This window comes from Curcuma longa, chromosome 11, assembly GCF_044706935.1.
Source record: "Curcuma longa cultivar G26 ecotype Majalengka, Jawa Barat chromosome 11, ITB_CL_G26_1.1, whole genome shotgun sequence".
In the NCBI taxonomy this organism is placed as follows: Eukaryota; Viridiplantae; Streptophyta; class Magnoliopsida; order Zingiberales; family Zingiberaceae; genus Curcuma; species Curcuma longa.
This window is the reverse complement of record NC_133871.1, coordinates 18,073,935-18,101,706: the sequence shown is the minus strand read 5'-3', so window position 1 is coordinate 18,101,706 and position 27,772 is coordinate 18,073,935. Positions and strand designations below refer to the sequence as shown.

The window sequence follows — 27,772 nt, the reverse complement described above, 5'->3', positions numbered from 1 at the left end:
AATTTATTTATTTATTACTCTAAAAATATCGATAAAAAACCTGATGTGCAAAATTATAAAAGTAAATTGGGGGGGGTTGGGGGGGGGGGGGGAGTTTAAACGAATGGTTAAATTTTGGGGTAATATGAAATTTGTTATCTGTCATGAGGAAAAAATAATAGAAAGGAGCGTTTAAAATTAGATACCAAGAAAAAGCGTAGTTTTGATGGATGCCGGAAAATAAAAAGGCCTTCTTGGGACACTCTCTTCTCAAACGAAGCGCCCCCTCAAGCTCTCTCCTCGGAGCACGCACTCGATCGCAGCGCAGCGAGGCGAGGGACGGCATTCGATTGCGCCCGCCCCCCTCTGGCTCATGAATCTTCCATCGCGGGATGCTGCTTTCGCTTCCTAAATGCTTGTTCTGCCTTTGTGATCCCGGAGCCTGGCGCTGGTTAGCGGCGGCGGGGTGCTGAGCTACCGTGGGTTCAAGATGAGACCTTTTGGAAGGCGATGCTCGCTCTAGGTTCTTCTTGTTTCGGCTGTCAGCTGGTTCGAGAGGTCCGAGGCGGAGATCGGGGCGGACGTTGGTGTTTGGTGAAGAAAAGGAGGTGCTTTTCGCGCTGAGCTAGTTGTGGGTGCCAGTTCGGGTCGAGAAGGGAGTTCCTGAGGTGAGATCTGGGGTGGCTTGCAGTTCCTACTTTCCTGTTGGTGTTCTACTCAAGGGATTTCGAGCTGGTTTTTAAGGAAAAAACTATTTCCTTTTTGAAGCTCTTTTTCGGCGTTTCTGGTCCATGCTTCTCGTTATCAAATTCTTTGTCGGTAGGGTTCAGATTGTTTGGTTTGGTTGAGGTACCTGCTACGACTTACGGCTTCTCTTTTGCTTGTTTTATGGTTTATTGGCTCTGTTCTGTCGTCTGAGAACCTGAAGGAATTTATTTGATGTTGATGGACAATACAGAAGGAATTTTGCTTGGAGCTTTGTTGAACCTAGAAATATCGCGCATGGTCCTTTTTAAACATAAATAAAAGAGCAAAAAATCTGGAGGATCTGCAAATCTTTTCAGCTAGGGCTTAGATAGCTAATTGCTGAACTGAAGATACTGAAAGCGAACATTTCTTGTACTTGAATAGGCTTTGGATGAATTTTCTGCCTGTCTGTCTCTCTCTCTCTCTCTCTCTCTCTCTCATCAAAAGATTGAGCTTGCCATTCTATTTTGATTTATTTCTTTCTCCTATAGCTCCAGATCGGATAGATTCCATGTCAACTGAACGATTAAAAGCATTTGGCGAGGATGAAAGAACGATAGTGATAATATTTTGCAGAGTAAAATATAAATATGAATTGTTTAGTTGTATGAAAGAGAATGGACATTCTTGTTATTCAAGTTCCTTTTCTCAAAGTGTTTGTTCATCCTTTGACTAGAGTGTGGAACTTCGATGCTAGAGTTGCAATCTTGTGATTCCAGTCAAATAAGAAGATGAAACTCTCGTCACCAGGTGTTGGAAATCAGCAGCAAGAAGGTGAGTTCTATGACATTTTTTGTTGATTTACTTAGAATGTTCATCATATGAAGATATATATACGATTTTTTTTGGTATTTAAACTAAATCAATGTAATCTTTCATCAACAGTGATCTAAGTTCCCTTTCCAACTTTTTAGCTTTTTTCCCTTCCATATGCATGGATCTCATTGGTTCTTGCTAAATGTGCTAGATAACTCTACTGAGTCAAGTGAGTCCTCATCTGTGGGTTTGCTGTAAGGATCAGTATTTGTTTTAACTTTATCAATGTTGATCCCCAAGAACCACCATTAGACTCATCGTTAGTCTTGGTTTTTATGATAATTGCCTCAGTCGAGCTTAAGTGATTAGTGTCTTAATCTAACCCCTTTGAACTCCTTAAATATTCATACTTTTCCAAAGCAACAATACAGTTTGTAATTTTTTAAAATCCTTCTGGCCTTTCAAGATCTGAAACTACAGTTAATTTTTTGAGTAATAATTGCGTTATCCTTATTGCTAAATCCATCTGTTTGGAAGTAGGAATTGATAAATGAGTGTGTTCGGTGGCAAAAATAAGACATTGATTACTGATTAAGTTGGAGCTTATTCGTAGTGCAAGTACGTGTGCATCTGTAGAAATTAGAAAATTCTTATCCATTTAGTGTATGTAAATTGTACTTGTATGTCTCCTCCAACCTGCACCATTACTTTCTTGCTACTGCATTTGATTCTCCCATCTATTCTTTCTTCATTTTAACTGTGTAATATCATCTTCATCATGTAGCCCAAGATACAGAGGAACAAATATGCTTGAATTCGGAGTTATGGCATGCTTGTGCTGGACCACTAGTTTCATTACCTATTGTTGGAAGTCGTGTAGTCTATTTCCCTCAAGGCCATAGTGAACAGGTTAGCATTTTTACTAATTTCCCCAAGGCAAGACCACAATTTACCACCCCTGTGAATCCATATTTTGGCTTGGATTGTTTGGGATGGGCCATGCTTTATTCTTCCAGTTGTGCTGTTTAATCTGGGTTGTCTCATCAGGTAGCTGCATCAACCAATAAGGAAATCAACTCCCTTCCTAGCTATCCGAGCTTACCTCCTCAGTTGGTTTGTCAGCTTCATAATGTTACTATGCACGTAAGTTTCTCTCAGACATACTGTTTTTTTCCCTTGTTGCGTCATTTACGTATTTTCACGAATGTGTTTTTTTTTTTTTTTTACTGTTACAGGCAGACAAAGAGACAGATGAAGTTTATGCCCAGATGACTTTGCAACCATTAAGTCCAGTAATCACTATATCTGCACTCTCAATGCCTTATTCTGTTGCCACTTCAATTTCATTCCGATCACAACATTAAATCTGTTCTGCAGCAAGAACAAAAAGATCCCTTTCTACCTACTGAATTGGGTACACCGAGCAAACAGCCAACTAATTACTTCTGCAAGACACTAACTGCAAGTGACACCAGTACACATGGTGGATTCTCTGTTCCTCGTCGAGCAGCAGAAAAAGTGTTTCCTCCATTGGTAAATCTAGCTTTCTAGAAAGAGTTTGAATTGGTTGTCAAATAATTTATTTCTCTACCCTTCTCCTGATCACCAACAAGCCTTTTTTAGGTGCAGCTATTTAGAGACTAGTATATGGATTTCATCCCTCAATTGAACTCTGTGCAAGGCTCTATATTTACATCCTAATGAAACCATATTGCTGTTGTAGGATTTTGCACAGCAGCCTCCTTGTCAAGAGTTGATTGCAAGGGACCTCCATGGTAACGAGTGGAAGTTTCGCCACATATTTCGAGGTATGTCAATAGCTTACCACTTCTCATATTTGGAGGTCATGATGAAACTATAGTCTATTATACATAATTTATAGGTGCTAAGGTTGGATTAAATGATTTGGTAGAGTCTGCGCCATTATGACATAAGGCAATGGTTCTAAGTGCGGCTTTAATGTCTGAGTTATGGCATCTGACAATTTTTTTTTCAAATTTTCTTGCTGTGGCGGTTTGTCATTTTTAGCATGATATAGAATGTGGCATAGATTCCACTGAGGATGTTGTCATGGTCCTGATGCAGGTCAGCCAAAGAGGCATCTTCTCACAACAGGATGGAGTGTTTTTGTGAGTGCAAAGAGACTTGTTGCAGGGGATTCTGTTCTTTTCATATGGTGCTGCTCCAATTGATTATTTGGGCATCCTTAACAGTTTGGTTTTCTATAATCTAACATTTGAACTTTTTTTGGCTTTAATAGGAATGATAACAATCAGTTACTTCTGGGAATTCGGCGTGCTACCAGACCACAAACAGTTATGCCTTCATCTGTTTTGTCTAGTGATAGCATGCACATAGGACTTCTTGCTGCAGCTGCTCATGCTGCTGCCACAAACAGTCGATTTACTATATTCTATAATCCAAGGTAATTAGCACACATCTCTAAGATCTAGGTTATCTGTTCATTCGGGTCTGAAATTTTATCTTTTTCAGGGCAAGCCCTTCTGAATTTGTTATCCCACTTGCTAAGTACGTGAAAGCAGTGTATCACACCCGCATTTCTGTGGGTATGCGTTTCAGGATGCTTTTTGAGACAGAAGAGTCAAGTGTTCGAAGGTAGCTTTGTTTGCAGCCCAATTTTAGTGATTTGTCTCTCGAACATTTATTCTGCAATTATGTGATCTTTGTTGATAATTTCATTCATTCTCTCTTTAAATTTTATCTCAGCCTTATTATATGGCGACTTAAGATAGTTACTTGTTTAATTCAACAGATATATGGGTACGATTACTGGAATTAGTGATCTTGATCCTGTCCATTGGCCAAATTCACACTGGCGCTCCGTTAAGGTAAAAGTATTCTTAATAATCTACTTCTTGGAGATACAAAAACCACAATCATTCGGCTTATGTCATCTGGGTTTCATTGATCAAGGTTGGCTGGGATGAGTCAACTGCTGGACAGAGGCAGCCGAGGGTGTCGCTCTGGGAAATTGAGCCTCTCACAACTTTTCCGATGTATCCACCCCCGTTTCCCTTTAGGCTTAAGCGTCCATGGCCTACCGGATTGCCCTCCCTTCTGGGTACAGTTGCTTAATATTATCTTTATAAAGAATCTACTATTGCAGTCATCAATCCTTCAATGAACTTTCGGCCATCAATATTTCTTTAGAGCACTTTTTGTTGTGTTTTGTGTAAGTATTTAGCTAACTAATATACTGCATAATTAGGTGGAAAGGAGGACGATATCGGTCTGAATTCATCTCTAATGTGGCTCCGAAATGCAGGAAATCCTGCATTTCAATCACTGAATTTTCAGGGCATGGGTGTTACACCATGGATGCAAATGCCGCCACAGTTTGATACTCAAATGCTCGGTCTGCAAACCGACATGTACCAGACAGCGGCTGTGACAGCATTTCAGGAAACAAGGAACGTGGACACTACGAAGCACGTACCACCACAGATGTTGCAATTCCAGCAAACTCCAAACACTACTAGCAGATCATCCCCTTTACTGACCACTCAAGTTCTGCAGAATGCACAGCCACAACTTCCTCAAACCTTCCATCAAAATATACCGATAAACCAGGTGCAAGGCCAGTCTCAATCTGAATTTCTTCAGCGTCAGCTACCACAAGTATACTCACTCAGTGAGCAGCCGCAACAGCAACAAATTTTGCAGCAACAAATACCAGAGCAGCAGCAAATTCTGCATCATCAACAAATGCAACAGAAGAAATTATTATCAAATAATGAACAAATTTCTGATGGAGTTCCTTCCTTGCCTCAACTTATGACTGAGTCACAGTCTCCATCTGCAGCAATGCAAAGTGTTTCTCCATTTTCCCGGCCTCAGAATTTTTCCGAGAGTAGTAACTGTGACTCAATTTCTACTGCCTCTCCATTGCATAATCTTTTGCAACAGTTATCTCCAGAGGCAGCATCAAATCTGCTTGCCTGGGTGAGAAGTAACCCAGCAATAAGTTCTAGACCTGATCAATTGTCATCAAAGAGATTAGCAGTTGAATCAATGCTCCCTGCTGGAGATCAGTCTGTCATGCCTGAGCTAGGACAATTAGGTGTGACACAAACTAGCATTTCTCAGCATTCTGTTGCATTGCCACCGTTTCCTGGAAGAGAGCGCATCGTGGATCAAGATGTTAACATTAATTCCCAGAGCCATCACTTGTTTAGTGTTAACTTCGACTCCTCTTCACTTCTGGGGCAAAATGGTATGACAAACCTGAGTAATGCTAGCACTGAGACTGATTCATTGAACATGCATTATGCTGGTAGTAATTTTGTGGGTTCCTTAGGAAATGAATTTTCATTGAATCAAGCATTGACTGGTGCATATGGTTTTGAGGAACCTGGATATTTGCCATCTCGTGAAAATGCGGAATCTCTCAATGAAAAAGGCAGAACCTTTGTAAAGGTAAATAATCTATCCCTCCATGAAATTAATGGCCATCTTTGCTACACTTTTTTTTTCTTTTCTTTTTGCAAATTCTAGCTGAAAAGCATGATTGTCTAAAGCTCTCTTTTATTGAGAAATGGATGCCAAATGTTCAGTGTCATTATGCTGTTCTAGAACTGGTTTTTAGATCAAAATTGAAAACCTAAATCCTAGATTGTTTTTCTTAAGTATGAAAGACTAAGGATCATATCAGTTACATGCTCAATTCAATTATGTAAATTTCTCTCCTTGTAAATGAGAACAAGTTTTGAAAGGTCCAATTGATTGTTATAAAGCCATTCAGTTGACTTAGTTTTCATCTCCTTTCCAGAAGCCCTGTTACAAGTTAAACATGCTTATATAGCAACGAAAGGTCATCGACCATAAAGTTTTACACTATATTCCTTGTATCATTTCTGCCAAGTGATTAGCTAGATTTACTGGTGCAGATTTATAAATCAGGATCCTATGGAAGGTCACTCGACATAACCAGATTCAGCAGCTACCAAGAGCTCCGTAGTGAGCTGGGACGGTTATTTGGCCTCGAAGGCCAGTTGGAAGACCCTTTGAGATCAGGCTGGCAGCTTGTATTTGTTGACAGGGAGGATGACACTCTTCTTGTCGGTGATGATCCTTGGCAGTAAGTTTGCTAAATCTATGTTCCTCTGTGTATGTCTAGTTTGTGAATCACTTGAATCTCAGATCACATATATCTCGCATATGATCGATCCTCTGACTATACTCGTGCATCTATCAGGGAGTTTGTGAACAACGTATGGTGCATACAGATACTTTCGCCTCAGGAAATGCAGCAGATGGGAAAACAAAGCACCGATTCACCCAACTCAGCCCCAACCAAAAGGCTTCCAACCAGTAGCTGTGACAACTACATTAGCCGCCAGGACTCAAGGAACCTGAGCACTACCAGGATCCCATCTGTCGTCGGGTCACTCGAATACTGAAACAAAATCCTATCTTTTGTGCATTATATCTTTGTGCCTTAGGCGCTCGACTAAAGTAGCGAGTAATTTTCTCAATTTATGCATGTCTAATAATTGTATCATATGATATCGTCCCATAATATTGGCATATAATTCCCACTACTAGTTTTGCTTAATCTTCTTCTCCACAAAATACATGATCTTTGCACTAATTGTCTCCCTGTTTCTGAGTATTAGGACATCACATCATGTGGTTCTTCAGCTCCAATTGCCTTCCAGTCAGGTTCTGCTCCTTTTTTTCCCTTTCTTTCTTTCTTTCAACTTGGACATTTTTGTGTCTGCCTCTGCCTTATCTTTAGACACTGACATGAAGATCTGGACCACAAAGTTTGTTTTTCAGTCCTTTCCCATGTGATCTGCACTCATTGAATTATAGAAAAAGAACCTCTCACTGTCACCACTGCATGTTATAGCATGACTGATCCCACACTCACACTCCTGTCCTTCTCATGAGGTAAGTGATTCATTGATTCTTTTTCTTTTCTTTTTTTCTTGCATAATTTTTTGGATTCAGTTGTTCTGTGCTTTATTCAGTGGCATTGGAGCCCCACCATCCTCTGCACTGTGGTCGATCGACTGTTATCATCACACAAAGAAAGGGGTGAGCATGTGGCCTCCATTAAGACATCCCCCCTTCACTTTCATACATGTCTATCAGCATCTTTTCCTCCATGGCAACATCTTCTTTCTCCTTTCATGGTGATTTCATGGCCCCTTCAAATCTTCAGCTGGCCCCATCACCACCAGAGGGGCATCCATTTTGACTGCTTCATGTTCTGCTGCTACAGCACAGTGACATCTGAGGAGCTGACTCTGGCCATTCTTCTCGAGCAGCAGCTGGTGGTGGCAAAGCATGGAGGTTTCTTCTAAATCTTCTCATCTTGAAAATATTTTCTTTTCCAGCTCACAAATGCCTGGAAAGCTCAGGAAAGTATGATATTGCTTTGCTTGAAATCAGACTAGTGTTCTTGAGTAAACTAAAGGTAGAAGTGCATTGACAGCAGTGGAAAGTGACAATTAGATGAATTATGAACTTGTATTATGGCAAGGCAGGGTGCTATAAAGGATGCTATATGATACTATGATTGTTCTTCAATGTTATTATTTCTTTTTTTTATATGAGAGAGAGAGAGAGAGAGAGAGAGAGAGAGAGAGAGGACTGATTAGATTTGTAATGTTTGATTTGAGGGATTACTTTAATAATTGCATCAACTTAAGTTTACTTCAACAAGAGGAATGATACTTTGTTATACTTTGTTAACAAATTAAAATGTTATCTTTTGTTTGATTCTTTTTTTAAAAAATGATTTAGTTAAAATAAAATAGATGGCAGAAAGATTATTGTTATACTTTGGTGGAAATGAATGATTGCTTTGCTCAAGAAAAATTCTATTTGTTATTTTATTTATGAGGAAATATATTTTCTTTTAATAAAAAATAGGAGCAAAATAAAATCATTTTGGTATGTTTACTAATTTATTTGATGTTACCCAATTGATTTGTGAGATGAATTTACAGCTTATCAAAATCCTCAGTTAAATGTGTATTAAGTGGTCAGCTTTAGTCATAATCATGATTAAACCAGAACTTATTTCAATACATTAATCTAGTCACAATTGAAAATAAATAAATAAACAAATAAAACCCACAAATTATATATGAATCTGTTGAGAAGAACACCAGTTACCAAGTAAAATTTAGTCCAAATCTACTCGACTCTCATTTACAGCACAAAACCAGTGATTCCTCTTGAAGTCAATGAAAGCTAGTGTGCCTGAAAAGAAACTCAATTTGTAAGAGAAAGAAATGAGTTGTGGACTGCTGATGATTCTTTTAAGTGCAAAATGTTACTAACCACACTTTCTTGTGTTATTGTGCCACTGGTATTTGAGGGGAATCCGGTTCCTGTACATCTTTAATTTGTTTTGTGTATCGGCTCCAGGCTACTAAGGCGGCACCGACTGCTGGTTCTACCTGCGAGAAACAACTTGGCGAACACTTAACGAGTAAAAAGAGTTATCGAAGTATGTCATGGTAGAAACTGATATTTGAAACCTGAAATGTAGCTGCTAAAATTTCAGTAGCCATTTCCAGGTCTGGCTCCAAATAGCATCAGAAACTTTCAAAGCACCAGATATATGTGTGTATTATTTATGCTTCATGTAAATTGATTACTATTTGTTGCTAGAGTGCCACAACATAAAGATCCATCACCTATATTAATGAAGTAAAGGTACTTAGATCTGTTAACTTTAAATATATATAGCTTCTTTCACTTTGTTTACCTCAGTGAAATTGTGAGATTTTACAAACCCTCTATTTCTATTTGAATTTGCAAGATAATTTTAGTTGAGATGTGTTTCATGTTTGTGCATGAGAAGAGTACGTGAAGAGAAGTCAAAACAACATGACGTTCTTCCTCTGAGTAAGGAAGGGTAAGGTTGTGTAAACAGAGATAGAACTCAAAAAAATGTCAAACTCTAACAGAAGGTAAAAAGAATAATTTTAAAAAGGGGATAAGTCGAAAGGATGGTTGATTTCGCACCTTAGGTCGGATGGGTAAAGCTCCTGGAAAAACCTTGGAAATGCACTTCACAACTTCCTTACCAATATCCCATCTCTTATTAGCTTCGAGAACACCGCCTACCATAACAAGTGGGAAACTCTCCTTGCCATCTGCAACCATAAAGCATCTTTAGTCAACATGGAGATGTGGTAGCCATGGAAGAAACAATTGTTAAGGTAAAAAAATTCTTTCCAAAAAACAGTTGGCTAAGTAGCACAGGGAGAATGATTTCTTCAAGCGAGATTTAATGGAATTTTCATTCAGCATGATCAGATGTTGCCATTCACCTTCACCGCACAATCTAAGTCTCTTCACAACAGCTATAATACTGTCTGCCAACTCTTGAACAGAGTCATATAGTATCTTATTTGCAACTTCATCGCCATCTTCAGCAGTAGATACCACAGTGGGAACCAATGCGGCAATGCGAGCCCAAGAAGAATCTGCATAAGTCCACCTGTGCCATACAAGTAAAAGAGATCATATATACTCATCTCAAGAAGCTAGTATTGGAAAAGAACATGTGTCTAATTTTAAAACATGAACAAGACAATTTCTAATAATGCAAGTTAAACTTTTTGATTAAAAAAAAATACTAACAGAAAAACATACACCTTCATATTGCATCCCTATGTTTTCTTGGAGGATGGAAAGCTGAATGAAGTTAAACAAAAAGAGCGGAAAATAAAGGAAAGAATAACATTTTCCTCTTTTTTGTTTATAATTTTGAAGGATAAAAATTGAATGAAAATATTCACTTTTCCTTAATGCTATTTATTATGAAAAAAAATAGTGAAAGATTTATATATACTCTAGGTTGACCAATGTAGGCGGATTAATTTTGAGAAAAAAGAAGTTATTATAAGTCCACGACTTTTCTTTATGATTTCTCCTTTTCACAATCTATCTTTCCAGATATACTATCAAGTATACCAAAATTCAATGCTAGGGTTGCCAGCATTCAAATAAATTCTGTGCAGCTATATAGGTGATTAATTAAGGATCGGTGAAATAGTGTTTCGATCACTATGTAGCTAAATTTTCAATGAGCAGATCACATCATGGTGCTCAATGTTATGCAAGAAAAGTTGAGTCAGTACCCAATCAGTTCATCTGGTGAAGAAAGTTCAAGCATGTCAAGAATGTTTTTTGTTAACTTTGTCTGAGGCCCCCGACCATCGTGTGCCTTAATGACTGCGGTCAATGCCTGTGCAGCAATGCCATATCCACTACATATGGGCAAAATATCAGTCGCTTCCATGCTTGAATAAGAAATGACAGTAGTGTAATATAGCTAAATCTTTTCAGTATACAATCTATACCAGTTAAAACCAGTAACATAAACCATATACTCTGAGTAACTTAGCATTTATGACAGTTGCATGAATGCATGTTCTTCTATAAATTGATAGAATATTGGACAAGGATGACAAGTAGTGACATGGAGAACTTAAAAAATTACTGACCTCACTCTGTCAATGGCTATGTACAACCACCAGGGGAATACGTGTGTTAGAGAGATGGGATGAGAGTGAGATCAAAAATCCAATATTGTAGGAAAGCCTGTGTTTTCTAAACAATTCCACTAAACTATAACGTAAGTGAGCTACAAAATACAAGCTGAAAGAACCAAGCTGACATACAGCCTAGGTTTCCTAAACATCTACTTGACTATAAGGTGATTGAGTTAGAAAATACAAACTGAAAGAGCCAATCTAACACCCACAAAGCTTGTGTTTTTTTAAACACCTACATTAATATCTGAGGTGATTGAGATACAAAATACAAGCTTAAACAAGCAATCTCTCTCTCACACACACACACACACACACACACACACACACACAAGTATACAGGCACAGACACACCTACACAAGGTGATTGAGATACAAAATACAAGTTGAAAGAGAAATCTAACACAGACACACACCACAAAAAATCAAATTAAGGCAAGCAAGTAATTATATACTACCAATTTTCACCACATAATATCAAATTAAGACAGACAAGTAAAATATTATCAATTCACTTGCACTAAATTGTTCAGCAGCAAAAATCCATGCAAGACCAATAGATCTGTCATTCAGTACTTTTTATAGAAAGATATATATTAACATGATTATTGAGTTGGAAGCCAAAGAAGAGCAAATAAAAGTTATGCTTCTGGTTATCAATCTTCTATAACTACATTACTGCTGACATCTCTGTTCTATTACATGATATGTCATTCACAAGTTCCTCAACATATTCAGCAAATGCTTGGAAAGTCAATAGATGCAGCTTGGTTGTTTTTTTTTTTCAAAATTCGTTCCAGTTTTTCTTATGACATCAGTATAAACTTACCAAGAACAAATCCTCTTGAATGTCTGATACATTTACAAAGTAGGAAAACTTATCATAAAAATATGATCTAAGACAGTAATGAATGTGAATATTGTAAGCCGATCATGTTAGGAACAAATTAGATCAAAGATAAGGAATGAACATAACCTCCCCCAATCCCCTAGAACTGGTCCTGCACCAGCAGCTCTGGCTTGTTTTCCATCCTCCGCGAACGCATAAGCAATGGTTCCTGTGCCTGCAATTAATACACATCCATATAGCTTTCCCATTGTTCCACTGGCCATCGCTGCAACAGCATCATTTTCAACATAGAATGTGACTTTATCTGGGAATATGTTTCTGTTACATGAGAAAAAAACTACATTATTCAGGTTCAAATTAATTGTTTGCTATTACTTTATTCCAAAGTAAGAAAAAAAAAACTTAAATGTTTCCAGAGCAAATAAAAAAACACAGATCTCACAAGGTTGTAGGGTCATATAATAGTCACTTAATGGTAAATTTCAAAAAGTTCAGCAATCCTAAAAAAGCAATCTTCCTTGCTCTGCCATGTTACAGAATTGAAAGATATTGCATATAAAGGTATAATTAATCTCCCAGTAATATATGTTTATGATGAATACATGGTTTGCAAGGATAATGATATCAACAATGGTTCTTTTCTCAACAAACTTCAAAAGTTAAATAAATAAATTTATTATCACTTTTCAGTATTTACAGAAACAAATATCCGAACAGAGGACTTGGGAGTGCATTTTTGTCCCATACAGGCATAAGGATACTGAGAAGAAGATATTGTTTTAATTAACTAAGTTCAAGTTATCTATTTCCAACTTTTCTTTGAGAGCGTTATAGTATAGAATCATCATTTAGCAACGAGAGTAGCTATCTGCCAAAGATCCCAACCACCCTGATAATGCCTGCATCATAGATCATGTACTGCCAAGCATGCATCTAGTATCCTTTCACAGAAAGCATACAAGTAATCCTTGACTTGTTTGGCAATGAACCAAAAAGTTTAAAACTGAAAATTAAATCAATGTATGATAATTGAAATTAACTCAATCTACAATCACGAACCCCAGTGGATTCTGAGAATTTAGCATGTCAGATAACAACCAAATAGCAGACCAAAATATATTGTATGGAGCCATCATAGGTTTCACCTTTATTTGGAAATATCAATGACCCAAACTAAATTTTGTTAAAAATAACAAATCTAGATTCCTATCACATTTAAACAAATCATGAGTCCCAACTAATTGGGGGTTTCTTATCTCGTTATTGAACATTATGCAAGGCTATGCCCCTAGTGAAATTCATAGCTTCAAATCATGTTTAATCATGTTAAATTTTTTTCAGTCTTCCACTACCTTTCACACCTTCAACTCTTATCAATTCAACCTGTCTAGATAAAAAATCTGTTGTTCAACTTTGAAATGATAAAAACACCTAGCAGAGTCTTGATTGAATGCAACTAGAGGTGTAAAGCAACTCAGTGCAACTGGTTCCAAAGTTCAACTTGTCTTGTTTGAAAACACTGCACTTTCGAGCTCTTCATCCTCATTCCTAGTAGAGCAGGATCATTGGGCACTTTGCCCCGCATGGTCATGTCTTGAAGTTCCTTGTTTTATCTCTCCACAAGATGCCGACACACCCATTGTCTCCCAGCTTTCCAACAAAAGAGTTAATCAAGACAATAAATGGCCAGTCGACTAGATCTTAATCATGAATAAAAGCTAGTGCTTGTCTGGTAATTCAAGAATAATAAACCAGTAGTTCCTGCTGTAATTAAAAGAAGACTATGATGACCCACAAAGGAACTTCTCTAAGAAACTTCAAATATATTTCATCATCTTCTCAAGTTAACTTTTCCAACAATGCAGCTTAGTTGTCCCTTTAGCTCAGATATCTGAGAGGTCATTCTCCTCCTAGAAATGTGGTAGTCAGACAGGCACTTAGTATGACTTCATAAAATGCACAAAAGCTTCTACAAGAAGCTGCCAGCTTCAAGATTTATGCTAAAACACTCTGTGTGATGTGGCTGTTATTGCTCATGCATTAAACCTTTAAATTTCAATGTAGCAAGGTGAAACGAATATGGCAAGAAAAAAAATATTTCATATTCCATAATCAGAAAATATGTCACTCCCTTCTAATAATGTAGTGATTCTTTAAAAAAATAACATCCCATATCCCTTAAGAAATCATTATAGGAATGCCAAAGATGACCAAGAAGTACAATAAATTACAAAAGTTGATCTTTTCCGGTGAAAAAATGAGCAAACCTGAGCCAGTTGATTATCCTTTGTTGATCTGAAGGATGATTAACTCCAGATACAGCCAAGCAAACTGCCCGTACAGATGAGCGACTACAGCAAGCTTTTGAAAGAGCTTGAGCCATAACCTCCTCTAGGCTCTCCCTAGCAGCATTTTCTACATAAAATTCATATGGAAATTAGAACCTTCATAGAAGACATCAACTAACAGGATAAGTAGTCACCATACATCTCAGGTTTATCCATAATGAAACTAATAAAATCAGAAGAAACTTTCTACGATTGAGCAACTAGGTCACCTATAGACTGATTACAAAAAACATTTCCAACTTCCAAGGAGAATCTTAATTACATAAATTTCTCCTTCATGTTAGTCATTGACATTTGTTCATCTCCATGTTAAACCAGAATACCTTCCTTGCAATAGTTTATATAGATTGAGCTAATAGCTTTAACTAAAGAATATTTTCGAAAGAGTCAAAGTTAGCCTCCCACTGGACATGAAACCATCAGATGAAAATCTTCTAAGGACTGAAATCATCAAATGCTCCTCAAAGATCTGGTCATATAACTGCCAAATTTCCAGTCTCTACAAGACCACTTCTACATTCAGATTCTAAGTCAGGCAGCACTCATACGATTCCCTAAACCCTAAAAGCCTTAAAGGGAAAAAGAATCAAAATTTGCACTTTCAAGCAATTTGAGACGGAAGAGCATATGTCAGTTAGTGCTTAGGAGTTAGGACCCAAATTCATAAATAAAAGTAATTTCCAATATCACTTTATAGCTAATCTCCTTATATAAAGCCAACAATTCATGTTTTTATAGGAATGAAAATCCTCTTGTTTTAATGTCACGTAGGTTTATCATCGTGTTTGACTATGTGACTATCTATAGAAAAAAAAAAAAAGAACTGGCATTTTACTACTTTCTTTCCAGTCTCGACACGTTCTTTACTTCCTTTATCAGAATGGTCTCAGACAGTCGTCCATTCTCTTCAACGTGAAAAAGTGCATTGCCAGATTGTTGGATAAGACTGGCGAAAGAAAACCAAGTCGCAGCCTTGAATGTCACAAGAGGCCTAGATGCAAGTGGTATAGAAATAAACGAGGAAAGAGGAATCGATACCTCCGACGGAATTGTGATTCGAGCATCCACCGACAGCGCGGGAAAGGACGGGCAAGGGCTCAGGAAGAGGCCGGGAGGCCGGGAGGCATACGCACACGGTGGAGGTAGTACCTCCATCGACGCCGAGGACGACGCCCCCGTCGGGGCTCGGGGGCACCTGAGACTCGAAACCCCAAATCTCCCCATTCCTATACCGCTTCATCGCCTCCGTCCTTCTCCACCCACCGCACCCTCCTTCCTCAGCGCAGGCAAATGGAATCGGTTCAAAGCCTCAAACGAAACCAAAACACGACGACCTCTTCTTCCTCCGATTCGCCGAGCGAGCCCACTCGCCGCCGCAAAGTGGCAGCAGTCTCGAGTCGCTCACACAAAATCTCTACTTTGATGTCAAGATCACGGAGTCGACGAGGGAATCGGAATCGAATCGGATGGAGACGGCGAGAGCCGGAGGAGATGTAGAGGGGAAGCGGCGAAGCAGAATAAAATAATTACAGGCTGGCGTCTGCAAACCAAGTCACGTTTAACCCACGTGATTCCTCGTTTTGTACCGGGTATTTGTAGGTCCCGCAGGCCACGCATCATGCGTCGGCGCTCTTTTCGTCTGCATCGCGTGGAATTGGTGTGCGCGTATCGCTGAAGTTCGCGTATGATTAAGACGTACGCGACGATGGTAACGAGAATTTGGCGGATATTTATGAGTTGGAAGCACGATTTAGGCAACGGATTGAGTCACGAGCATGGAGGGAGTGCGGTGTTTGTGGCCGTAATTTAATTAATATCGTTCTGTACTCCTGTATTTTATTTCTACTAACCACTCTTATCTTATTTATAAGATAGATGAAATGGTATAAAAATAAAATATATATATACATATATATATATATATATATATATATATATAATATATATATATATATATATATATATATATATATAATAATTTATCAATCATCTATCATAATAGTTTTAAATATTTCTAGACTCTATCTAACTTTGTCTCTTACGAATCTTTAGGCAAGGCAATATATTGATTTTGACACGAGTCCAAAACAAAACAAAACTCGACTTCAATACATGCACAGTTTGCTTCGATTGAGTGAGTTTGCTGAAGAAAAGAGTGATGTGCTCCTTCAATATTTCTACTTCCCTTAGATAAGATGGAACTTAAACAACTTGAGTTCAACATATGCATCACAAATGTGATTATTGGCGTGGGTTACAATTAGGATGATGAGCTTCATATAAATGCATTTATAAAACCCTAAAACTATTAAGAGAAGATCACACTGCAAAAGTGTCATCGAATGTATGAATCTACATCAAGGGAAAAAAGCAACGTCGAGAATCATATCTGACCGCGTGGCCTAATGGATAAGGCGCTCGCCTCCGGAGCGGGAGATTGTGGGTTCGAGTCCCACCGTGGTCGTTTTTGTATTTATACATATATATATATATATCTATATTATGGAATATTATTTCCACAATTATTAAGTTTGAGAAATAGACTACCTTTTCTCTAATCTATTGGAAGCTGCAATTAGAGAGAGCGTTTTTTCAAAGCTAGATAAGTAAGTATCTAGGCAGTTCGATGTTAAATTGACATTTTATAATTAGCATAGTCCCCCATTTAAGTTAAAGATGGGTGAAAGTTGATTGGACTAATAATATAAATAAATAAAAATGAGATAAATATTAAATGGAGTCGACAAACACCATGCACAATCTCATCACCTAACCGATACCCAAACTTGAAATTGAGCATCGAATGTGATCTCATTGCTTGACCAAATGTCTTCCGTGCACAATGTCATCACCTAACAAGCTAGAAATTGAGCATTGAATGTGATCTCATTGCTCAACTAAATGTCATCTGAAAGAGATCGGTAAACAAGGTTCGACTCAATATCACAACAAAAGACTAGAGATATTCAGAAATACAGATAATGAAACTAGTGTCTTGATGAGTGCGATAACAAGGTTCGACTCAATATCACACAACATATCACAAAGAGCATTACTAGGAATACAAACACACAATGTAGAAACTAGTATTGATCCAAGCCCACACCCGTACCAATGGACACTCATAAAGCAAGACACTTCCGAGATGGAAATCACTCAGTCAGTGGGTTCCTCTTCTTCTTCCTCTTCCTCGTACTCCTCTTCTGCTGTGGCATCTTGGTACTGCTGGTACTCTGCCACCAGATCATTCATGTTGCTCTCGGCCTCGGTGAATTCCATCTCATCCATGCCCTCTCCAGTGTACCAGTGCAGGAAAGCCTTTCTCCTGAACATGGCCGTGAATTGTTCGCTGACCCTCCTGAACATCTCTTGGATGGACGTTGAGTTCCCAATAAACGTGGAAGCCATTTTCAGTCCGTTGGGTGGCATGTCACACACGCTGGATTTCACGTTGTTTGGAATCCACTCGACGAAGTAGGAAGAGTTTTTGTTCTGAACATTGAGCATCTGCTCATCAACTTCTTTGGTGCTCATCTTTCCACGGAACATGGCTGAGGCAGTTAAGTAACGGCCATGACGAGGATCAGCAGCGCACATCATGTTCTTGGAATCCCACATTTGTTGGGTCAATTCGGGGACTGTCAGAGCCCTGTATTGCTGTGAGCCCCTGGAGGTCAATGGTGCAAACCCCACCATAAAGAAGTGCAGGCGCGGGAAAGGAATGAGGTTTACAGCAAGCTTTCGGAGGTCAGAATTGAGCTGGCCGGGGAAGCGGAGACAGCATGTAACGCCACTCATTGTAGCAGAGATAAGATGATTCAGATCACCAACTGAAACATCAAGAAGAACATCAGATGAGAGATGCTGGTAACAATGCACACTAAACAAAAAATGGAACTTTGAACATGGAATAATAAGATTTTATGCAAGTTCCTTGTTGGAACGGACACTTACAAGTAGGATTTGCAAGCTTAAGAGTGCGGAAGCAGATATCATACAATGCTTCATTGTCAAGGACCATGCATTCATCAGCATTTTCGACAAGCTGGTGAACTGAGAGAGTAGCATTGTATGGCTCCACAACTGTATCAGACACCTTCGGTGATGGGAAAACAGAGAATGTTAGCATCATTCTATCAGGGTATTCCTCCCTAATCTTAGAGATAAGAAGGGTGCCCATGCCAGACCCAGTTCCTCCTCCCAAAGAATGGCAAACTTGAAAGCCTGCATAACAAGATAACAAATTTGTTACTTATATTGTTGTTTGCATACGGTGCTACATACCTAGAAAACTACATGAACAAGAAATAGCATCGTTGTTTAGGGTTTGGCACTGTCAATCAAAACAAAGACCAGTTAGTCAGAAAGACAACAGATATTCCAATTTTCCAGCAGTTGATATCAAATATAGCTAGTAAGATGCCAAATTCATTATATCCCAAGTAGCCATTGTGGGGATTAGGAATCAAAACCAGTAGGCAACGAGCCGAAAGTAGGCAGAATTTATACTAGGACTAGCAGCAGATGTTTGGTAATATAAACTACTTTCTTCAATTAGGCATTTTTATTTTCCATTATTGTTCATGCAAATTGAACTGCTACGGTATAGATTATCAAACTTAGAGAAGTAGGTGACCAACTTGAGTTACTAAAACTGAAAGTTAATGCCGATTCAGTAATCTTAACCAAGAAAAAGAGATCAATTGTCGCAATCGCCGTGTACATTCAAACACCAAATGAAATTAAATCTCTTTGTATGTGCACCAAACTCAGAGATCTAATAAGTCTTCTCTGTGGCACAATAAAAGATATTAAAATAGATATGGATGTTATCACAGAATCAATTGGATATCAACGCATGTGAACACTTTAAAGTCCAATCTCAAAATTCATATATAAGAAAGAGGCAGGTTGCTAACGCCTTTGAATTCCTTTCAAGCACAATCGCAGAAGATTAACAAGAAGAGGTAAGCAAGGAGTTAGCAATTGACGTGAAACAAATGACAAATCTGGCAAGAAGTCACAGTAGCGTAATTTGTGAGCTATTAGTAGAAATAAACAATTTGTAAAAAAATCCTAAAATTTTTAAGTATAAAGCCTAACATCGTCTGTGCACATTTGTTAGATCGAAGTTAGAAAAATTCTAGAGTGGAGCCTCCTCTGCTTCTTTAAAAAGCTTGTACTTCATCACTGTTTGAAGTAGCAAGATGCAAGTCATAAAAAGCACAACAGTAAGTTCATAAAACGCCTTAAACAATGGAAGATCATCTCAGCACATTAACTGAACAATTCGGACATAAATCAGAAAAAATCGAAAGGTCGATTAAGCAGATCTAACAAATATCACATTTATTTTAGAAGAACGATTTTGCAATCGAAGTCATACCCTGCAAGCAGTCACAATTCTCCGCTTCCTTTCTCACAACATCTAGAACCGAATCGATAAGCTCCGCTCCCTCAGTGTAGTGTCCCTTGGCCCAGTTGTTCCCCGCCCCAGACTGTCCAAACACGAAATTGTCGGGACGGAAGATCTGGCCAAACGGCCCAGATCTGACGGAATCCATGGTTCCCGGTTCAAGATCCATGAGGACAGCGCGAGGAACGTAGCGCCCTCCACTTGCCTCGTTGTAGTATACATTGATCCTCTCGAGCTGAAGATCAGAGTCGCCGGTGTACTTCCCGGTGCCATCGATGCCGTGCTCGTCGCAGATCACCTCCCAGAACTTGGCCCCGATCTGGTTCCCGCACTGCCCTCCCTGAACGTGGAGGATCTCCCTCATTATCGCGTCGTTCGCCGGAGCTTCTGCGACGACTTAGGATTCCGGATCGCCGGCGTGAGAGCGAGAGCGAGAGAAAGAAAGAGGGGCGGAGCAGCGAACGGACGCGAAGAGGAGGACCAGAACTGACTCTCGTCAGAGATCTGGAACGGCTTTTATAGCCGGCGACGTTGCGGTTTCCTAACCGCCCCGTCAGCTTACCGCTCTGTCACAAGCGAATGCCGTCCAATGGCGATTCGTTAAGCCGTAAATTTAAAACCGAGCGCCAGCGGTGCGGTGACTTGCACCGGGCTCATGACGATTCAAATCATACGGTGAATATGCAGTTTGGCCCCTATCAATTACTAATTTTTGAATTGCCAATCCATCTGAAAATATTACAAAAGATCTAAAAAGCGCCTATTAGTTTGAAACTATTAAATAATCACCCCTATCTTGATTAATTATCAAATGGCTTATTCATATATCTTTGCAAGGCGAATGCTCGTTCTGTAAATTTTAAATAGATTATAAAGAAAAGGGCAGGAAATATAAAGAGAGAAAACAAGGAAAAAAATTAATGTCATAAAAATTTTGACTTTTTGAAGGGTATTTTTGAAGAAATTATCAAACCTTGAGGGGTGTATTTTGACAATTGACCTTTACAAAAAGAGAGGATTTCTATGAACAAGCAGACCATTATGGTTGTTGGTCCTTTTCAGATGCAATCTCTGCAAAAACCTTAATCTATGACAATGGAAGGAACTAGTTACTCCACTGTAATTTGCAGTACAGTGGTGAGCCTAGGTTTTCGGTACCTTCTGAGAAGCAGAGAGGAGCATACAACACTCACCGACGAGAAAGCCATGCAGGCGCCCGCCAGCCATGGCGGCATACGTAGCCCGGTGAGGGGGAAAAGGATGCCAGCTGCGACTGGAATTGCGATGACGTTGTATGCCATCGCGAAGAAGTAGTTCCAGCGTATCCGAGCGAAGGTCTTCCTCGAGAGGTCGATCGCGGTGATCACGTCTTCAAGGCTGTTTCTCACTAAGACGTAGTCTGCAGCTTCAATAGCAATGTCAGTTCCGGCACCGATGGCCATACCGACGTCGGCAGCAGCCAGTGCAGGGGAGTCATTTATGCCGTCGCCGACCATTGCGACCGTGCTCCCGTCAGTTTGGAGCGAGCGTATCACGTCGGCTTTTCCTGCTGGCATTACTTCAGCTCTAACATCTTCAATTCCAACCTGCAAAGAAGTTAACAAAGTTACTCATTACAATGGTGATGGCAACAAGAGCAGAATGAAGTGAAAATGATTTTAAAAGTGAGATGAGAAACCAACCTCCTTTGCAACGGCGTTTGCAGTTCTCCAATTATCTCCCGTTACCATGACTGGATGGATACCCATCTTTTTTAGGCCTTCAACGACAACTGCTGCTTCTCTTTTTAGGGGATCAGCAACTCCTAGGACTCCGATGAAACTATCATCATAGGACGCAAGAATACCTGTTTTAGCATTCAATTCCAAGTCTACCAAGAAAGTTTCAGCTTCTGTAGGAACAGGAACACTGTGTTCAGCCATTAGAGCTCGGTTGCCGACCTGCCCATGACATGGAATGCACCAAACACAGTTCAAAGTGTTCATATATATAAGGAGAGAGAGAGAGAGAGGACTGAAAACGAATTCAAAAACTAACCAGAACCCTTTTTCCATTGATGAAGCACTTCACCCCTCTCCCAGGCAAAGCAGAAAAGTCGATGGCTTCGAGAAGCCATTCTGATAAGATTTGATCTCTGCTCTGCTTTGTAGCACCATTTGTAGGAAGCTTATCGAAGTAGTGATAATGATACGCATAATCTAGGATTGCCCTTGAAAGAGGATGCTCACTGCTAGCCTGCACCACATTGATAGAGGAAAAATTATGGAGGCTGTGCTATTATTTGATCATGGTGTCAAATAATCTGTTTTATGGTATGATGCACTCACCTCTGCAGATGCAACCAAAGTAAGAAAATCTCCAAGTTCCATATCTGAAAAAACTTTCACAGTTGTTACAGTAGCTTTTCCTTGTGTTAGCGTGCCTGTTTTATCGAAGATCACGTAGTTCACATTCTGAGCTCTCTCCAAAGCATCTCCGCCTTTAATTAGGACTCCATGAGAAGCACCCACACCAGTAGCTACCATGACAGCTGTTGGAGTTGCCAGACCAAGGGCGCAGGGGCAAGCAATAACAACGACAGATATCGAGAACATGAGAGAGAACACAAAACAATTGCTCCTTTCCTCACCCCATGAATCAGGGTAAGCTCCTAGCAATCCACAAACAAACCTAAAGAGAATAGCATGAATAAGAATCACCAAATTCGGGAGTAAAAACATCTGGATTCTGGAACATTAATGTGAACTTACCATCCAAAGAATGTCACTAAGGAGATGGAGATAACAATGGGAACAAAAATACTGGCAACCTGTAATTTGTATAAATAGATTGTAAGAAGAAAAAAAAATGGTTGATTTCTATAGTCACCAAAATAATTCAGTTTCATATAGGACACAAGGAATGAACTAAGTATTGATACTCAGACAAAAGTAATCATTGTACTATAGCAATGATGTTTATCACAATCTAAAAATTATGGAGTAGAATAAATTGCTTCTATAAGGATTAATGAATAAGGAAAAGAGATTACTGCAGTTACTTACATAGTCTGCAAATTTCTGAATTGGAGCCTTAGACATCTGAGCAGTCTCCACCAGAGAAATTATCTGACTCAGAACTGTATTAGATCCAACTCTTGTGGCTTGAATATGAAGGACACCATATAAGTTCATTGTACCGCCAACAACAGAAGAGGAAATTTCTTTGGAGACTGGTTCAGATTCACCAGTGACCATACTTTCATCAGCATAGCTTGTACCCCAAACTACCATACCATCAGAAGGAATTTTTGAACCTGGAAGAACTTTTAAAATATCACCAGGTTGAATCAAGAGTGCATCTATCTCTCTCTCGCCTACGTATCTTGCCTCTGCAATCCACAGACAGATCACATGAATCAGGTACAAGTTGCACAGAACCTTAATAGTTAAAGACATTTTTAATGCAAGCTCATTGGATAATGAACTTCAATGTATGCCATTTGATTTTGATTTCAAGATAGGCAACTTATTATAAAATAGAAAAAAATGATTGCAGTTAAAGAATATAATTAAAACTCTCAGTGAGATACTTCCCCTTACCTAAAGTATTCAGAGATGGTTTACATACCTTCATCTTTCACCAATAACAAAGCTGTTGCAGGGGCAAGTTCAACCAGTTTCTTAATTGCATCTGAAGTTTTGCCCTTGGCAACAACTTCCAAATACTTCCCAAATAAAACAAATGTAATAATCATAGCACTTGTCTCAAAATATATTGGAGGTCGAAATCCAGTAAATGCACCATAAAACAGTGCACCTACCGAATAGAAATAAGAGGCAGAAGTCCCAAGTACAACCAGAACATCCATGTTTGTAGACCAATGCCTTACTGCTTTATATGCTGCCATATAGAATCTTCTACCAATAACAAACTGAATAATACTCACCAGTACCCATTTCAATAAATCTTGAATCAGAAAAGGTCCACATTTCATTAGTAAGAAAGAACTCAATAAACCTATCCGAGGACAAACCATCCGTATGAAGAAGACAGGAATCTGTTGTACAGAAAAAAAAGGAATAATTAAATGCTATATAAAGAAACTACATCACTTTGGCGAAAAAATTTAGTAACATACAAAGTTACAGGTTCTAGAACTTTATGTTAGACGAGTGTAGTGAAGTCAGTTTACAGAATTAAGGATCAAACTTACACTGAGAATCAGACTCGAGAGGAAAAGCTGAAGTAATTTTGAGGATTCTTCGACATGATTTGAAGTTGCTAGTGCATAAGGGTTTTGCACAGATGCCCTAAACTTACCATTGCTTCCTTTCTCAATGGACTCAACAATAGATCTCAAACCAATAGCTTCTGGATCAAAGACAATTTCCACTTCCGCAAGGCTAGAATTTACCTCAAATTGCCGCACCCCTTTCAAATCCCGTAACATTCCTTGTATATTGCGAACATCTGTTTCACTTGATAATCCATCCACAAACAAAAAAACTTTATTTTGTTCACTGCTTTGCAGAAAAGAAGCATCAAAGCCCGCATCCTCAATTGCAGAAACAATCTCATCTTTGTTAATAACTGATGGATCATATTCAATTTCTCCTAGTGAAGTTGCTAAAGCAACAACTGATCTTTTCACACCAGGAAGTTTTGTCAAGATACCTTCAATAGAGTTTACACAATTCGAACAAGTCATGCCTCCTATCCTGAACTGCCCAGTGAAGGTCTTCCTGGAACCACTTTGGTTATTATTAGTTTCTGGAAGGAGTTCTGCTTCAAATCCTGCATCTTCGATAGCATCTTTTATGTCTTCATCCTGCATAGGGACAACAAGCATCAAGTAAGCAATAGCAAAAATGAGGGTCAAAATAACTTGCATCAGATAATTGTATTTACAATGATAAACTATGGAATAAGTTATATGAGTTGAATCCTTCTCTTGAATTACTCTAACAGGGTTTGCATCAACTTCATAAATATACTAAATTTAACTACTTCGAAGAAACTAGTCAATCAGCATGACACACTCAAGTAATTTGCTGTAAAGAAATAAAGGGAAAGTGATAATATGGAAGTGTTAGGAGCATGAGGTTATTTTTGTAGGTATGTTGAAAATTACAACTTTTGTATAAGCCAATCAAGGAATTTTAATAATCTAATTTGATTTGGAAGGTAGTTCACTGTTAAAGGAACTACAGAAATAACTAGAATCCCAGATGGAAGATAACAGCCCAGCCAAAATCAAATATTCACATACAGCCAATCCACACAATCTTGTATGATCAGACAATGCTCAAGTGTCAGAATTAGAAACAACACTCCATAAAAGGACAGGAAACAATGAAATCCTAGCTAAATGCAAAAACCTATGAGAAAACTAATGGTTTTGTAAATGAGTTAATGACTATGAAAGTCCTACGCGCCATAAGGTGCAGCAATGAATATATTGTCATCGGCAGAATAACTCTCTTGTCAGTTACTTAACTGGAATGATGGGAATATTATTTCCGCCACCACCAATGATTGGCGTATATGCACTAGAGTTAGGGATGTCAAGGATTTAAATGTGCAGGTGCAGAAATGAATTATCATGCAAGTACAGTAAGTCCTCTTCACTAACTGCTGCTGAATGCAGGAATTATCTCGCTTTAGCTCACAAGACTACCTTACTTTAATTTTTTTCTCGAGCTGGGAAGAATTCATTTGAGCTTACAAAGACGGAAACAGACACAAAGGCTCCCTGCTCCCGACCAGTTTTTCCTCGATCCAAAAAAACCAAACACATATAGACAGAAATTCTTAAAGGACAAATCTTTGCTTCCAAATGGCAGAGCAGAGTCCATAAAACAGAAATTTTCACCCCAACTCACAAACCAGATAATTAAAAAGCAGTACCGACAACAACTTCATCGTAGCGGAGAAGCACCAACATAAAGCGCAGAGATCAACAAGAAGAAAAAAAAAGATCTGACCTTGACACGGCTGGGATCAAACACGACGTAGGCCTTGTTTTGGAGCAGGGAGACAGTAGCCCGGACGACTCCCGGTAGGGCTGAGATCGCACCCTCCACGGAGCTGGTGCAGGCGGAGCAAGTCATCCCAGTGACTCTAACTTGAATTCGCCTCGCTTCCTTCTCCACCTCCTCCCTTGTGGCCGCCGCCTCCTCGTCGTAGGAATCGAGGAGGCGGACGTCCTCGAGGTCACCTTCTTCCTCATCCCTCGCGGTAATCGCCCGGCGACCAGCGACGGTGGTCAATTGGATGTCTACCAAGCTCGGTGCCATGGAAGTCCTCGCGAGCGTGAGGGATTCGAGAGGAGAAAAGGATTAAAAAGAGGGAAAAAAAAACTCAAAAAAAAATCGGAAAGTAAAAAAGAAACATAGCAATTTGCAATGACGATTTTACCCTTTTCCAGAAACATTGCAATATCAAATGACAGTTTTGCCCTCGTTCGATAAAAAAAACTACTTTTTTAGTAAAAATATCATTGACCCCCTTGAAAGTTCATTTATTTTTAAATGCTCTTATAATATTAAGATCATAAATTAGAATTTAAAGTCTTATTACTAAAACTTATGGAAGTTATCCATTATCATATCAACATTCATCCCACCATACATCCCCTGTTTGTTTTGTGTAATTAAATTTATCTCCTTCCATTGTGTAGATTGTTATTTACGCTTTTTAATTTATGTTGATGGTCGATGAAAAATTTTTATAAAATCAGACGATTATTTTCAAAATTAATCGGATCGCAAGACCTAGATAAAAAATAAAAGTTTTAAAGGATAATTTTAGATAAAATAGTTAGCCTTAGAGGAAATAAAGATTGTGTAAATTTTTGTAAATTAATTTGATGAGAATTTTTATGTTGATGTTCCGTTAAATCTCATTTATTTTAAAAGTCATTTATTTATACACGTGGCATATTTACAACTTATCTCTGTGATTCTTTTTGCTGAAGAAGAGTGAGAGAGATTTCATTTGAATTAAGTGCACAAATTGAAGCTATATTTGGTTTCCTTTTAATATAAATTAGAGGTGATAAAACGTGGGTTTAAATTTTATAATTAACAAGATAGAAAGGCCTTTGTGATAATTCTTAAAAAGTAAAGGACTTAATTGCGATTTCTACCTAAATAAATTCATAAGATTCCTGTTTTGACCCGGAGGCGGGCGTATTCCGTGTTGACTTTCTCCTCTTGACTTTTAATCCCTGGTCAAGTTTGGATTTAGATTATGTCCTAGATTTTGACAAAGTATGTCAATTAGTGGAATGATTTAGGCAACTTTCTTGATTGGGAGTATGAATAGGATGACAGCTTTTATTTATATTTGATCAGTTCAATTTATTTGATTTTTATGATTAACTTTATGTGCTAACTCTATTTAGTCGTTAATTTATCATTTAATTATCTGATCTGTCTAATCACCCTCTTCATTTGTATACCCACCCACCAGCCACCACCCTCCTCTTGGCAATTTTACGATTTTGTCAAAAGAAAGTGAAGACTTTGTGAGATGTTGGCAATATCCCAAGGTTGTTGAAATGAATAAAGGATGGAGGTGGGGAGGGCTTTTATCAATCTTCAACTTCACGTCGTTTGCTTTGATCAATTTATTCATTTGTTTATAAACATCACGAAATAAATGCTTTGGCCAGTTCGATTTCTTCTCCACATTTTGATGTAACTGCAAATTGTTTTTGCTTTACGGATTGATTTGTTTTTTCATCCTTAAAGTTATTAAAATGATAATATTTTTAGAGTACAAGTCAAAGGACGTCCGCTGAATCGTCAAAGCCTATGTTAGTTTTTTTTTATCAAAATAATGCCCACCCTAAATTAATCGGACACATTATAGCAATCACAATATTATTCTCGTTATTATCTTTCTTATATCTCTCTCAAATTCTAAATTAATCGGACACATTATAGCAATTACAAACCGTAATTGTTATACAGTATAACAACTACGAAATTATAGATGTTACAACATGACCTCAATAATGTCCACCCTATAAAATGACACAACAAACATCAATTATGTTCTCATTGTTATCTTTCTTATATCTCTCTCAAATCCTAAATTAGTCGGACACATTATAACAATTACAAAAGTGTAACTGTTATATAGTTATAGC

At 38.5% G+C, this 27,772-nt stretch overlaps 4 protein-coding genes and 1 non-coding gene across 7 annotated transcripts; 2 read left to right on the top strand and 3 right to left on the bottom strand.

Moving 5' to 3' along the window:
• The first annotated feature begins 297 nt into the window (after positions 1 to 297).
• Positions 298 to 7,003, top strand: LOC141839094 (auxin response factor 6-like). The gene is made up of 15 exons (XM_074726757.1): positions 298 to 647; positions 1,403 to 1,500; positions 2,267 to 2,391; positions 2,530 to 2,625; positions 2,718 to 2,774; positions 2,860 to 3,015; positions 3,206 to 3,290; positions 3,568 to 3,658; positions 3,743 to 3,907; positions 3,976 to 4,098; positions 4,256 to 4,331; positions 4,417 to 4,564; positions 4,712 to 5,919; positions 6,390 to 6,580; positions 6,698 to 7,003. The coding sequence occupies exons 2-15, from the start codon at positions 1,458 to 1,460 to the stop codon at positions 6,900 to 6,902; spliced, it is 2,769 nt and encodes a 922-aa protein (XP_074582858.1). The 5' UTR covers positions 298 to 647; positions 1,403 to 1,457; the 3' UTR covers positions 6,903 to 7,003.
• A 1,514-nt stretch (positions 7,004 to 8,517) lies between these two features.
• On the bottom strand, positions 8,518 to 15,737 carry LOC141839095 (uncharacterized). 3 transcript variants are annotated; one of them, XM_074726758.1, is made up of 8 exons: positions 15,258 to 15,735; positions 14,139 to 14,286; positions 11,998 to 12,189; positions 10,608 to 10,736; positions 9,795 to 9,964; positions 9,487 to 9,617; positions 8,797 to 8,915; positions 8,518 to 8,715 (listed from the first exon to the last, which is right to left on the bottom strand). In XM_074726758.1, the coding sequence occupies exons 1-7, from the start codon at positions 15,457 to 15,459 to the stop codon at positions 8,811 to 8,813; spliced, it is 1,077 nt and encodes a 358-aa protein (XP_074582859.1). In that variant the 5' UTR covers positions 15,460 to 15,735; the 3' UTR covers positions 8,518 to 8,715; positions 8,797 to 8,810. The 3 variants fall into 3 exon arrangements, 2 of the variants coding, with proteins under 2 accessions (XP_074582859.1, XP_074582860.1); XR_012602677.1 differs by lacking the exon at positions 8,518 to 8,715 and adding an exon at positions 8,997 to 9,155 and having other exon boundaries at positions 8,833 to 8,915; positions 15,258 to 15,737; XM_074726759.1 differs by lacking the exon at positions 10,608 to 10,736.
• An 873-nt stretch (positions 15,738 to 16,610) lies between these two features.
• On the top strand, positions 16,611 to 16,683 carry TRNAR-CCG (transfer RNA arginine (anticodon CCG)). The gene has a single exon. It is a non-coding gene; the product is annotated as a tRNA-Arg (tRNA).
• A 499-nt stretch (positions 16,684 to 17,182) lies between these two features.
• LOC141838681 (tubulin beta-1 chain-like) lies at positions 17,183 to 20,126 on the bottom strand. Its single transcript, XM_074726228.1, has 3 exons — positions 19,606 to 20,126; positions 18,174 to 18,443; positions 17,183 to 18,049 (listed from the first exon to the last, which is right to left on the bottom strand). The coding sequence occupies exons 1-3, from the start codon at positions 19,997 to 19,999 to the stop codon at positions 17,376 to 17,378; spliced, it is 1,338 nt and encodes a 445-aa protein (XP_074582329.1). The 5' UTR covers positions 20,000 to 20,126; the 3' UTR covers positions 17,183 to 17,375.
• A 437-nt stretch (positions 20,127 to 20,563) lies between these two features.
• Positions 20,564 to 26,029, bottom strand: LOC141839288 (cation-transporting ATPase HMA5-like). The gene is made up of 9 exons (XM_074727003.1): positions 25,602 to 26,029; positions 23,831 to 24,445; positions 23,245 to 23,674; positions 22,680 to 23,005; positions 22,386 to 22,444; positions 21,963 to 22,305; positions 21,673 to 21,870; positions 21,318 to 21,575; positions 20,564 to 21,221 (listed from the first exon to the last, which is right to left on the bottom strand). Exons 1-9 carry the CDS (start codon positions 25,911 to 25,913, stop codon positions 20,745 to 20,747), a joined length of 3,018 nt encoding a protein of 1,005 aa, XP_074583104.1. The 5' UTR covers positions 25,914 to 26,029; the 3' UTR covers positions 20,564 to 20,744.
• Between the last annotated feature and the right edge of the window lie 1,743 nt (positions 26,030 to 27,772).